This window comes from Xenopus laevis, chromosome 4L, assembly GCF_017654675.1.
Source record: "Xenopus laevis strain J_2021 chromosome 4L, Xenopus_laevis_v10.1, whole genome shotgun sequence".
NCBI lineage: Eukaryota > Metazoa > Chordata > Amphibia > Anura > Pipidae > Xenopus > Xenopus laevis.
This window is the reverse complement of record NC_054377.1, coordinates 108,500,231-108,512,662: the sequence shown is the minus strand read 5'-3', so window position 1 is coordinate 108,512,662 and position 12,432 is coordinate 108,500,231. Positions and strand designations below refer to the sequence as shown.

Sequence of the window (12,432 nt, the reverse complement as noted above, 5' to 3'; positions counted from 1 at the left end):
GATCGTTACATCACTTGCACAGAAGCCCAGCAGGGGGTTTAAACATTTACCCGATTAAGGAAGGATATATTTTTATATTCATTGATTACATTTTGCTATTATTTTGTCTGCTAAGTAGTGTTCTTGCTGTCTGTTTTTTTGCAGAAGTTTAATGAAGAATAGGAGGATTTCTGGGTGTTTGTATGAAATACGAGTCCATCCAATCCAGAGTTTACAGTCGGGACATACGTCCGGTAATTACACTTGATATAGCTATTTGTATTTGGTTCAAAGTAAAATTGTTAATGTAGCATCATAACCATAAGACACACAATAGTTGCATTTTAAATTCATTCACAGATCCTTAAACAATCTTTTTTTATTTTTTTACATTTGTTACATAAAAAGTTAAAAGTTCTTTGTAACCTGTTGAAATTTGATACATAGATAACTTTGTCTGCATGTAACCCAATATTTTATGAAATCTTTGCAAACCTTACATTAAATGCTGCTAGTTGCTTTTGGCTCCCCGCTTTTCCTTATTATATGGCTTTTCCTTATAATATTGGTCCCTTTTGTGACAAGTCCAAATGGAAAACCCATGCTTGCTTTCAACTTATTGATTTGGGCTATTTTTAAAAAAAACTCTTACTTGTAGATGTGTCAAAAATCCTTCCTAAACCCAACAATTACTATAACCTTAGTTTCTGTAAGGCATTTATCTTTGTCTATTAATGTGTCTGTCTTCGCATTCTATTATACACTGTACCAGCTATAAGTTTTTAAAGTTGCTTCTTTTAAAACTGAGTGTGTTTCTTATCACCCTGATTTTTAATGCTGTTTCACACTTTTAAGTATAATTATGGGGTCCCTTTTCTGGAAACCCATTATTCAGAAAGCTCCAAACTCTTTCAACGCCATCTCCTATAGAGCCCAGTCTTTTGTAGCACTTTTGGGAGCAGTTGAGCAGTAACACCACTGCTACCCTTGGCTGCACTTCTCTACTTCAAAAATGCACCAGCCCAGGAGTGCTGTGCTTCCATGTTGTTTTTTTTTGGATATCCAGACACCCCCCTTCCTTTTGAGTACAGATTTTTCTCAGAGATTTCTGTACTGTGCATGCAGTCAACTAAACTTGGCACAGGGGACACATGGAAGGATAAAAGAAACAGTACCCCAGACTGGTGCGCTTTATAAAGAACTGCAGCGGTGCCTAACAACTTGCCAATTGCCTGTGATTTTACCTTTTCGTCTCCTTTAAAGGGGTAGTTTACACTTAAGGTATGGTGAATTAGATCCTAGCAGCCAGATAGCTGCTGAAATGTCAAATTGGAGAACTGTGGGACAACAAACTAAATAATTAAAACAAACGCAAAAAATAAAAATGAGCTATTGCAAACTGGCTTAGAATATTAGTTTACATTGTAATAAAATGCAAATGACCTTAGATTTAACAACTGGTGGAAGATGATTAAATCCCACAGAGCTGTCCGCAAACAAAATGAAAAAACAGGTCTATAGTCAAAACTGTCCTTGTAAATGGCACCATCATGGCTCTATACAACAGCATTGTTTGCTCTGTGTGTCTCCCTTACCCATTAATATTACAAGTTGACTGATACTGGAACTAAAACTCATTTTTACAACTGAAAAATCCTGCAAGCGAACAATCATACTGAGTGTGGATAATATTGCCAGTGTAGAGTTATCCAGAAAATGGATTGTGCTGGCCATGATGCCTTTCCTTAGCATCATTTATAGTCTTGTAAGGCTTAATCGAATTGAACACAGAAGTCTGATATATACCCTTTCTTCTTTTCCTATTAACAGGTCTGATGAACAAATCCAGCAGCTTTCTGTCATGTTCCAACAGTGTCACCTCAAATCCCCCTGATTCCCATTTGCCCGGAATCTGTAAGGATTTAATAGGTTCTGCCCTGGATTATTTGGGCCGGAGTCATGTGGATGAAAGTAGTATGGCTGACAGCATGATCGACAGTATGAAAAGAGTATGTATTGGGGTCCGAAGTGTGTCTCTGGCGTTTGAGCAACAAAAAGATGACAGCACCGATATGTGTAAGTAAGATGTTTTTAGATAATATTTGTAATGCAAGTCACAGTTAATTGTCAACGGAAATATAATATTGTAAGCAAGTTGCCAATGAAATTAGTTGTGTCTAGAAGGCAGGATTGCCATAGACTTTGCTAGCTGACTATTTTAGACAATAGTTTTTACTTTATCAGCCACAAGGATGCATTTGTCTATTTTTTCCATTTTGTTTCATATAAATGAAATCTTCATTGTATAGCAGAACTGTATTTTTTTATTACTTGGACTACTGTACTCACACATATTTCATAAAATGATTATTTGGTTATTTCATTTAACTTTGCTATAATGTCGTTTCTTCACCAGTGTTTGTGGTTAATCGTGAGGCCCAGTCCCACAGTGTACAGCTGACATCTGCTTTTCAGCAACTGGTTGTGCTAAACAAGCATTGGCCCAGTCTTTTGCCAGAGAGTCAGGAATTGAGTAAACCTGCTGATAACTTGAGCCTTTACATTAAAAAGCTTGGAGGGTATCTTCAGTTGCTATTACAGGTAAACATGGCCCCAAGATGATCATTCATGTACAAATAATGGCTTGGGAGAAAAATGCTGTGTTGTGTTCCTTGTAACTTGTCGCTTTATTATAACATTAGAGGCTGGACAGGTTGCAGTGAGAGGGGATTCAGTCATCAGGGAAAATGGATAGACCCTATCCATCTCTTTCGAAAATCCTTCAAACACAATGATGATGCATGATGCCTACTTTGTACAACAGCTAGTAGCACCAACTGCTTTGTCTACCATTTACTGCAGCAACTGTAATATGCAAACATAATGCCTTATCTATTGGTATGACCTTGCTTAATATTATTTTCACTCCTTTAGGGTTGCGCCTCAGATATATCCTCTATGGTTACAGAAGCAAAAGACAAGTCTTCTCACATAGCAGAGCAAATACTACAGAACATTGGACATCTGGCAGCACTCACAAATACAGAATTGCGTTTCCTAGAAGTGGAATTAAAAGATGAGAAGGGACTTGAGGTAAAATGTTGTTGTTGTTACCTCTTGTGCTTCCTAGCTATAATACTTTTTTATATAGTTACCTCCTTTGAGCTTAGACCATGATTCTTAAAGGGAAACTGTCATGGGAAAAAAATCCATTTCTCAAAAGAGCAATCAGATTTTTTTATATTCAATTTTGAAATCTGACATGGGGCTAGACATATTGTCAATTTTCCAGCTGCCCCAAGTCATGTGACTTGTGCTTTGATAAACTTCAATCACTCTTTACTGCTGTACTACAAGTTGGAGTGATATCCCCCCCCCAGCAGCCAAACAAAAGAACAATGGGAAGGTAACCTGATAACAGCTCCCTAACACAAGATAACAGCTGCCTGGCAGATCTAAGAACAATACTTAATAGTAAAAACCCATGTCCCACTGAGACACATTCAGTTACATTGAGAAGGAAAAACAGCAGCCTGCCAGAAAGTATTTCTCTTCTAAAGTGCAGGCACAAGTCACATGACTGGGGGCAGCTGGGAAATTGACAAAATGTCTAGCCCCATGTCAGATTTTAAAATTGAATATAAAAAAAATCTGTTTGCTCTTTAGAGAAATGGATTTCAGTGCAGAAGTCTGCTGGAGTAGCACTATTAACTGATGCGTTTTGAAAAAAAACATGTTTTCTGATGACAGGATCCCTTTAATGCATATTGTAAGTGGCTGCAGGAATAAGGCTGCAGCCTTGGTTTAGGCCCTGAACAGAACAGAATTTTGAATGTTTCTTCTATGCTTAATAGATTCATAAAGGAGAGATATTATGTAGGAAACAAGTATATGCCAATATATTATACTCTTTTACCGCGCCTTAGGTGGAACACATTCTCCCGCCCAGCGATCCGCTGCAAACCAGGCAGCTCACAGAGCTTCCTCGGGGTGCCACCACCATGTGACCTCCCTGGAGTGACTGGGGCACCCCCAGGTTACCTACCTTTTCTTGAGTGCACCATTCCAAGAATTCTATCCTTACTACAATGGGGCCTTCAGTTGGGTCCAAAGCGGAGTTTATTGAAGGCACAGGTTTCAGCGATGCTGGCTCTCTTCCAGTTACGCCTAGCTCTGGATGAGTCTGTCCGTATGTTTTTGCAGGGAGTAGCTCATGTCGTACTACCATTTGGTCCTCCGATTCCAGGATGAGATCTCAATCTGGTACTGGAGGCTCTACTGGATCCTCCTTTTGAGCCCTTGGCGACTATTTCTGACAAGTGGCTCATCTGGAAGGTAGTGTTTTTGGTGGCAATTTCATCGGCCAGACTGGTTTCGGATCTCAGTGCGTTATCTTGTGATCCCTCATTCCTAGTCTTCCACAAGTACAAAGCTGTTTTGCACCCAGCTCCATCATTCCTACCAAAGGTCGAGTCTTCATTTCACATGAAATTGTGGTGCCATCTTTATGTCCGGAACCCAATAACAATAAGGACCAGTGACTTCACAATTTGGATGTGGACAGAGCTCTTCGTTGGACCAGGAGAAATCCAAGTCCTTTCAACGCTCCCAAACGCTGTTCGTAGTCTCGATGAGGCATGGCAGTCTCCAAGACTTATTGCACGATAGCTCAGAGAGACATACACTTCAAAGGAAAACTCTCCACCAGAGGGTGTCTGAGCACACTCCACAAGATCAGTGGGAGCTTCCTGGGCGTGGCACAATTCGGCTTCCCTGGATCAGATCTGCAGAGCAGCTACCTGGTCGTCCGTGCATACATTCACTAAATTTTGAAGTCTAGACATGTTTTCCTCAGCAGAGGCCTCCTTTGGCCGCAAGGTGTTGCACTCAGTGGTGCAATAACATATATTTCTCATTCCCACCCTGCTGTTTTTGGGGCTGCTTTGTTAAGTCCCCAGTCGTTCCCTGTGTCCCCCTGAGACGACAGAGAAAACAGGATGTTTTGATACTCACCGTTAAATCCATTTCTCTGTAATCGATAGGGGGACACAAGGCTTCCCGTCCTTACTGCGACATGTTGACTACGTTGGTCCATGAGGGAATAATTCCCTGATTTACAAGTTCTGCAAGTTGAGTTATTAATTCTGTTCAGGTACAAACTGAATAGGTTAGTGCAGTGTGGGGTTAAACCAGAGCCCCTGAACGCCCATTAATTATATATTCCAAGTGTCCTACCTCCTGGAGGGTGGAGTTTAACCCCAGTCATTCCCTATATCCCCATATCCACTACAGAGAAACGGATTTAACGGCGAGTATCAAAAAATCCTGTTTTTCCAGGCTGTGCAGAGGAGCAAGTGGCACTTAGCACATTGAACTGTAGGATAGGAACCAATCAGCAGCTAGCAGGACCTAATAGGGAGCCAAAGCCTGTCTTTGCTTGTGTGACTGCTGGGCTGTGATTGGCTATCCTGCTGCTACTCTGGCAGTACTGTTAGTAAAACTGTTAGGACACACCCACCCTTTCTTTGAAACAGGGACCAGCGAAGCTATATTGGGAGCTCCAGTAAAACCAATACCATATATTGTTCAGTATTGCTTACAGTATTAGGATGGGTTTTTTTTAAAGTTTTTATTTATTTCGTTTTTGAGGGAAGGGGGGGATTAGGATGGGTTTTTAGTTGTATGTTTCCTTTAAATGTAACTAAACACTTGCTTTTTGAGAATCTGCATGTGAAGGTGTTTCACTTTATTCTGAGTCCAATTATATTTCCGTTTCAGACATCATTTTCTCATTCAGTTAGTGAAGGTCTGCGCACTGGGCTACAATGCATTGTGGAGTCCGTACTGAAAGCTGCACATGATATACACACTCAAATTCAGAGAATCTTTGTTCGAGAACAGGTAAATGGGCCTTTTGCTGATACACGTAAATGTGATAGTGTAAGACATTTGCTTCTAATCCAGAGCAAGGTTTGGTAAATGCTCTGAATTTGTAAATGTGTAAGTTCTACTGAAGAAGCTCTATCACCTTTTATGAAGATATGTACAGTTTTTTTCTATGTTGCATAGCTCTTTCACTTGCTCAAAATAATGGCTTTCGAATCAGTTATTTGATTGAATGTAATATTTTTGTAGATCAGATTCAACATTGAAACCTTTGCACCATTGCTTACCTGTTTTGCTTGGAGGCTCATCCTTTCCACAAGTTTCAAAACTGCACCACCTGCTATGATTTGTGCTGTGTGCAAATCAACTGAAGTGTTTCAAATGAATAGCTTTTATATAAAGCAGTGCTGTCCAACTTCTGTGCTACTGAGGGTCAGAAGTTTTCTGGCCTACGTGATGGAGGGCCGATAATAGGCCTGTGTTGACCACTTCATGTTTTTTAAACCACACCCACTTTAAACCACACCCATGTAACCACAAGAAGTTTTGAGACCATGTCCACATTAATAATGGTAGCACACTAAAAAACCAAATGGTTGGTGCTCACTGCAAGGCAATGTTCCCTCTAAGGTGGTGAGTACAAAGAATTTTGTGTGAAAATGCAAAATTTTTGTAAGAATTCTGACCTGAGCACATAGTTTTTTAAAACTGCACGCAAAAGATCAAATGTACGCACAAAAGAATTTCTTTGCACACATAGCCGAGAAGAAATTAGAGGGAACATTGCTGCGGGCATATCTCTTATCACTCATGTGAAAAATGTAAGTCATATTAAAACATACCCGTAAATCCATATGCCTCATCCCCTCTGGACAAAACAGCACATGATTAAACACCTAAGGGGACCCTAGCAACATACATCACACATGGAGCATAGGGCAGGCAAAATATGACACACACAGGCCGAGTAGGGCACGCAGTATCATAGGGCAGGCAGAGTATGGCACACACAGGGCGCATATGGGAAGCAGAGTATGGCACACACAGGGAGCATATGGGAGGCAGAGTATGGCACATACAGGGAAGGCAGAATACAGCAGGAGACGGGAAACTCAGGATCACTCTAAGATGAATATGTTGGCTATATACAGTGACACAATGCCGGTGCCCTCCAGCAGTTTGTATGAGATGTGAACAATGTGGCTACTGACAGTCTGGGTATGAGGTGTGTCCCCCATTTTGGTGCACAAATAAGATTCTGAGATGATACAAGGCTTGTCTTAATATCAGTGTCCACAAATAGGCTCCTGCCTGCTTGCTATAATTATGAATTCCCAGACTGAAGGAAACAAGATTCAAATAATGTATATAGTGTAATTAAAGTTCATTTTGCTTGACTAATGTAATAAAATAGGATTTTGAATATTCTTTTTTTGGGTGACGGGTCCCCTTTAAGCAAACAGTAGTTTGCCAGGAAGCATCTCTATCTCACTACACCATAAGTGGTATCTACTTATGGTGTAGTGAAATAGTTAAATAGCAGAAAGAAGCTCATAATGGTCTCATCTGTTTCTCTCCTAAATAGCATCTTACAGAAATCAAGAGGAATATAATCAAATTAACCACCTTCCTACAAAAATGCTTGGCAGACTGTGTAAAGGTATGTTAGTATTTTCAATGTATAATTTTGGGGGGATTACTAGATTCAGCAATGCAGCCTAAAATAAAGAAGAAATAGAATGAGAAAACAGTTCGGTACAAACTGGAATAAACAAGCTCAGAGAAGAATATGTATTTAAAATAAGTATGGGGGGAGGCTCTAAAAAATGAATCCTGCATGGGGCCAGTCTGATTGTAGAGTGTCTGAGCACCAAACGACTATCTGCATAGCTCATTAGCTAAGTATTTGTATGTCTTTATGTAATGCTACTTTTATATGTCACCATACATTTGACAGTACATTAGTACGGGGGGGGAACAGACATTGCAAAATAAAGCGTAGTAGCCCAGTGACTTTATATTAGCCAGTGAACCACATTAAAATAGTGTAAAAGATAAAATCCAGGAAAGGAAGAAAAACAAAAAACGTGCCAGACCACAAAAAAAATCAGTTCTGTGAAAAAGTACAATCTGAGGGCGTAGAGTCTTACTGTGTACATTTACAGCCATAGCCAGTCCAGTCTTTATAGATTACATTTTTGGCTAGCTAACTATTTACACTGAACACTTTCTTTGTATTTGAAATGTTTGTTGCTTTAAGCTCACTGTTGTCTAGGGAGAGAGGAATCTATCTAGGTGTTGTACTATACTAATGTCTGCCTGACTCCTTAATATGCTTTTAACGGCCCAGTCGTTTTGGGGCAAGCATCCATGACATTCAATTTTTGTGTCTTCTGGGCTTGCCCATTATATTCCGCCTGTCCTCTGGAGTACATCGAAACTGTAATTCTGGGCAGAAGAATATTGCTTTAATTTGAGGTTTTTTTGTGCAGGGATGGTACAATTTCTTAAATGCAAAGCATGCTGCCTCCCCACTTTCTGATAAAACTTGGTGAACTTTGTTTTTCTCTTACATAAACTCATCTGTGCAGGGGCTGTCAGAATAAATTAGAGAAATTCTGTGTCTGATGTAAATTAAACAGCCCATATATCAAAACAAAGTCTCAAGTTCAGTAACTGCATCTATCATAGTACAACCCAGACCATGACCCCTCTCCTTTTTATCACCTTCCTTTATAAACACTTTCCAACTCTTCACTCTCACTCTTTATCTCTCTCTCTTTTTTTTCCTTTTCTTTCGGCGTTTGCAAACTTGAATAAAACAAACACTTGCACCTTTAAGAAATATACAGTTTATATAGCCCCTTGTCATAAGTTTGTTTGTTGCCTTGACCATATAATAAATAAAAGCCTTTTCTAAAAACACAGTTACATTAAGTTCCACGTGTTAGGATTCACAGGTGGGAGGTGGTATCTGCCCATAGAGCTTACAATCTAATCAAAAAGCTCCTATCTCAGTGTACACCCCTTTACATTTCTGTTTGTAGCTCAACTTCGACATATTGCTTAGAGATTCATCCTTCAGTATCCGAAGAGACTTGACCATTGGGCTCCGCAATCTCAGAAGTACTTTGGAGAGACTCAGACTGGTTGTAGTTTCTGCACTGGAAGGTAATAGAACACAGTGTTCTCTATATAGACAAATATATAAGGGAATACATATTTATATCAGATAAGTAAATAACCTGTCACTGTTTAAGGCTTCTTCACCTGGTGTAAACGATTTCAGTATCGGTGAAATTACAGAAAAATAGCAAGAAGCAACAAATGCTTCTATCTTCAAGTATTACTTGAATATGTGGAAATATATGAGGGTGAAAGGTCGGAGCAGAATGGTATAGCTCTATTTACTTGATCACATGGATTGTTAGAGTTTTTTTCTGGCACCTTTTACCCCTGTGTGCCCACTGATTTGTACTGTTAATTTTTATAATATTGTTGGGATCTACAGTATGTCTTATGGAATACACTTGAACTGGGACACTAGGCAAGCCCACACACCCTCAAAGAACAAAGATAAAACTCTTTGATAGATGTATTTTCTCTTTATTGGCGGTAAATAAAGGATGAAAGGTTATAGTGCTTAAATAAAAAAAAGTGATCATGTTCCATTATATAGTGAATAAAGTACCCCCTCTTGTAAAATATAAGGATATTATAAGTTACCGAGGAGTTTCATGACCATATAAAAACACGAGGCCGAAGGCCGAGTGTTTTTATACAGGTCATGGAACTCCGAGGTAACTTATAATATCCTCATATTTTGCAACTGGGGGTACTTTATTTATTATAATACACAAATTTCAATGAGTCATGTGACAGAAATGACATCAGAACTCACCGTTTATAACTGATGACATCAGAACTCACCGTTTATAAGGATATAATTTACAGGATATTCTTGGCTTTTGTGTATTATAAGAATATAATACACAAGAGCCATGAATATCTTGTAAATTATATCCTTAGTGATGTCATTGGTTATAATCGGAGCTTAGTGATGTCATTTGTCACATGATTTACTGAATTAATATATAAAGTACCCCCTGTTGCAAAATATGAGGAGATTAGAAGTCACCTCTTGAGTTCCATGACCTGTATAAAAACAATTGGCCTTCGTCCCTCGTGCTTTTATATGGTTATGGAATTCCTCTGTAATTTATAAAATTAATTTTATAATATCCTTATATTTTCCTATCAGGGGTACTTTAGTTATCATGGTGGCGCATGATGACTGTGGGGGTATTCTTTACATTTTGACTTGCATTTGGCACTAGAACAAATGCATTTTTATAGTGTGTGTGCCTGTATGTGTGTTTGTCCATTCAACATAAAAATCTATTTTCACAGTAGTCCTATATTATCCGCTATATAAAGTATACCAGATGTTCACTGGCTGTCCAGCAGACATGCCCAGGGTACAGCAATGAGCCAACAGTTATCAAGCATTCGCTTTCTTAAATCACTCTCTTATAATCACAATGTATATACAGAATATTTTGCCTATTGATGTTGCGATGCAGTGAATAACATTGTGTTTATCATTTAAAATATCTTTTGTTGCAGGTGCAGATGCAGAGGTCCCCACTCTTCTCTCATTAATACATGACACTGCTGAATGTTCATCTCAGATAAACAGAAATCTTCTTACTCTGTCACCTCAAGTTATTGGTTTACAAGAGCTGGGAGAACTCACGCAGTCTCTGACGCAGAGCTTTTGCAGAGAGCAAGCGGATGGGCCCAGCATAAACAGAGAGCAAGTGGTTGGGCCCGGGACAGACAGAAAGCAAGGGAATGAGCATGCTCGGCTTTTACACACTTGGCAGCATAATACATTTTCCCCCAGTGCTATACAATGGGTATAAAATTAGTTCTCCACAAGTTTCTGCAACTGCTTCAGTACAGTTAAATCCCTCAGTTAGTTTAGGCTGAGACTTTGGGGGAGGCACATTTTTATGTTATATTGGTAAACCTCACTTGTAAATATGTATACAATTTAATATTTGACACCACATTTTAAAAATATATTTATCTCAGATGAGAACAGCTCTCTCTGGGGCTACAACTGCCACGTTTCTAATGGCCTCATTTAATTAGGGAACTTTTGCCTTGTTTACAGAAATAGGATTATTTTAAATAACTAAACTAAGGAAGAAAGTAACACTCCTGCCATTTAAGTAGCCCTTGTCTGGCTTCTTGATATCACTGCACTTCAGATGATCTGCTGACAGAAAACAGAGACTCATGCGAATGATGCAACGGGATTCACCCTATTTAGCATTTACAGTAACAACAGAACTCTTTTGGGTCCCTAGCCTCCCTTTGCTAGGTATGATGTGGCTGTGTACTACAGGCTACAAGTATGTGTATATGGAACTGTCCCATGTTTAGCTTAGTGTGGCTTCCATCAACTCTATAATATGTGAGTGAAGAACTGTCACAGCTGTTAAACTAGAAGTCCTTGTATCTACCTAGTTATAGAAAAGCAACGGGCAGTGTTCAAGGGTCTAGTCATTGGTGCCGCCATAGCTTCGGTCTTAAAATATTTTAGCTTAAGCTTTATGCTAAAGAGTTCGGGGTGTTTTAGCAGCAGCTAGCAATGAACAATATAGAATGAGGCATGCAAGGGTCTGAATCAGAGTTCATTATCATTGGGATAGCTGCATCAGGGAAACTCTGCCTCTTCTAATGTTGGCTTGGAACAGCATTTATATGTACAGCCTATCAGCGTGTGTTGGAACATTGCTTATTTAGTGTTAATCATGAATATTTTCTATAATATATTAAATACTGAATTGGAACTCCACATCAGTGTTGATTAAATGTGCACACTATGTCACTGAAACATCAAATGCGCTATAATGTGTACCAGGGCTGTCCTATTCATGGACTTCTTGCTGCCGTTCAACTGTAACACTCAGCATCTACCATCTTGTGGTGGTAGTGCAGAGAGTTGTAGCTGGACAGCAGCTGGAGTGTCGCGGGCTTGTCCTAATTTAATAAAACGTTTATATGGCACCAAAGCCTGAAATCTGTTTGAAGTTTTTATTTCTGATTCTATGGTGTCACTCGTGCACTTATCCACCGTAGATTATTGAGTCTGTTAAACAGTATGTGTGTGATGCATGTATTGGTAGAATATGGATTCATCATTGGAGCTATTCTCAGGAATTGATCCCCATTTTCCTGCAAACTAGATCTGCTAATTGGCATTTGAATAAGGCAGGTCAGCTTCCCTAAAGCCCCCAGCTTAAGCCTGTGTTTGTTTTTTGTGGTAGCCAACCAGGTTTTTGAGGACAAACCTTAATTTCCAGGTGTGACCAGATCGGGTATTTATCCTTTATTATTTAAGTCCTCTTCCTACTTCTGGAATAAGCAGCTTGTTTAAAGGAACAGTAACCCAAAAACATTTCTGAAGCAAACATACCAGTTTTACCAGTGCAGAGCAACATTACGTTATATCTTCATTACTTTAAACTCATTTTTGTGCTACTATTCCTTTCAGTA

General features: G+C 39.2%; 1 protein-coding gene across 2 annotated transcripts in view; it reads left to right on the top strand.

The window, feature by feature from the left end:
- Positions 1-11,948, top strand: part of kif14.L (kinesin family member 14 L homeolog) — a 39,486-nt gene extending 27,538 nt beyond the window's left edge. For both annotated transcript variants that reach the window (XM_018258671.2, XM_041590606.1), the window contains exons 23-30: positions 145-233; positions 1,810-2,055; positions 2,396-2,580; positions 2,914-3,072; positions 5,758-5,880; positions 7,451-7,525; positions 8,913-9,036; positions 10,492-11,948. In XM_018258671.2, coding sequence (XP_018114160.1) covers positions 145-233; positions 1,810-2,055; positions 2,396-2,580; positions 2,914-3,072; positions 5,758-5,880; positions 7,451-7,525; positions 8,913-9,036; positions 10,492-10,790 — 1,300 coding nt within the window. In that variant the 3' untranslated portion in view covers positions 10,791-11,948. The remainder of the gene's footprint in view (positions 1-144; positions 234-1,809; positions 2,056-2,395; positions 2,581-2,913; positions 3,073-5,757; positions 5,881-7,450; positions 7,526-8,912; positions 9,037-10,491) is intronic.
- Positions 11,949-12,432: the final 484 nt, after the last annotated feature.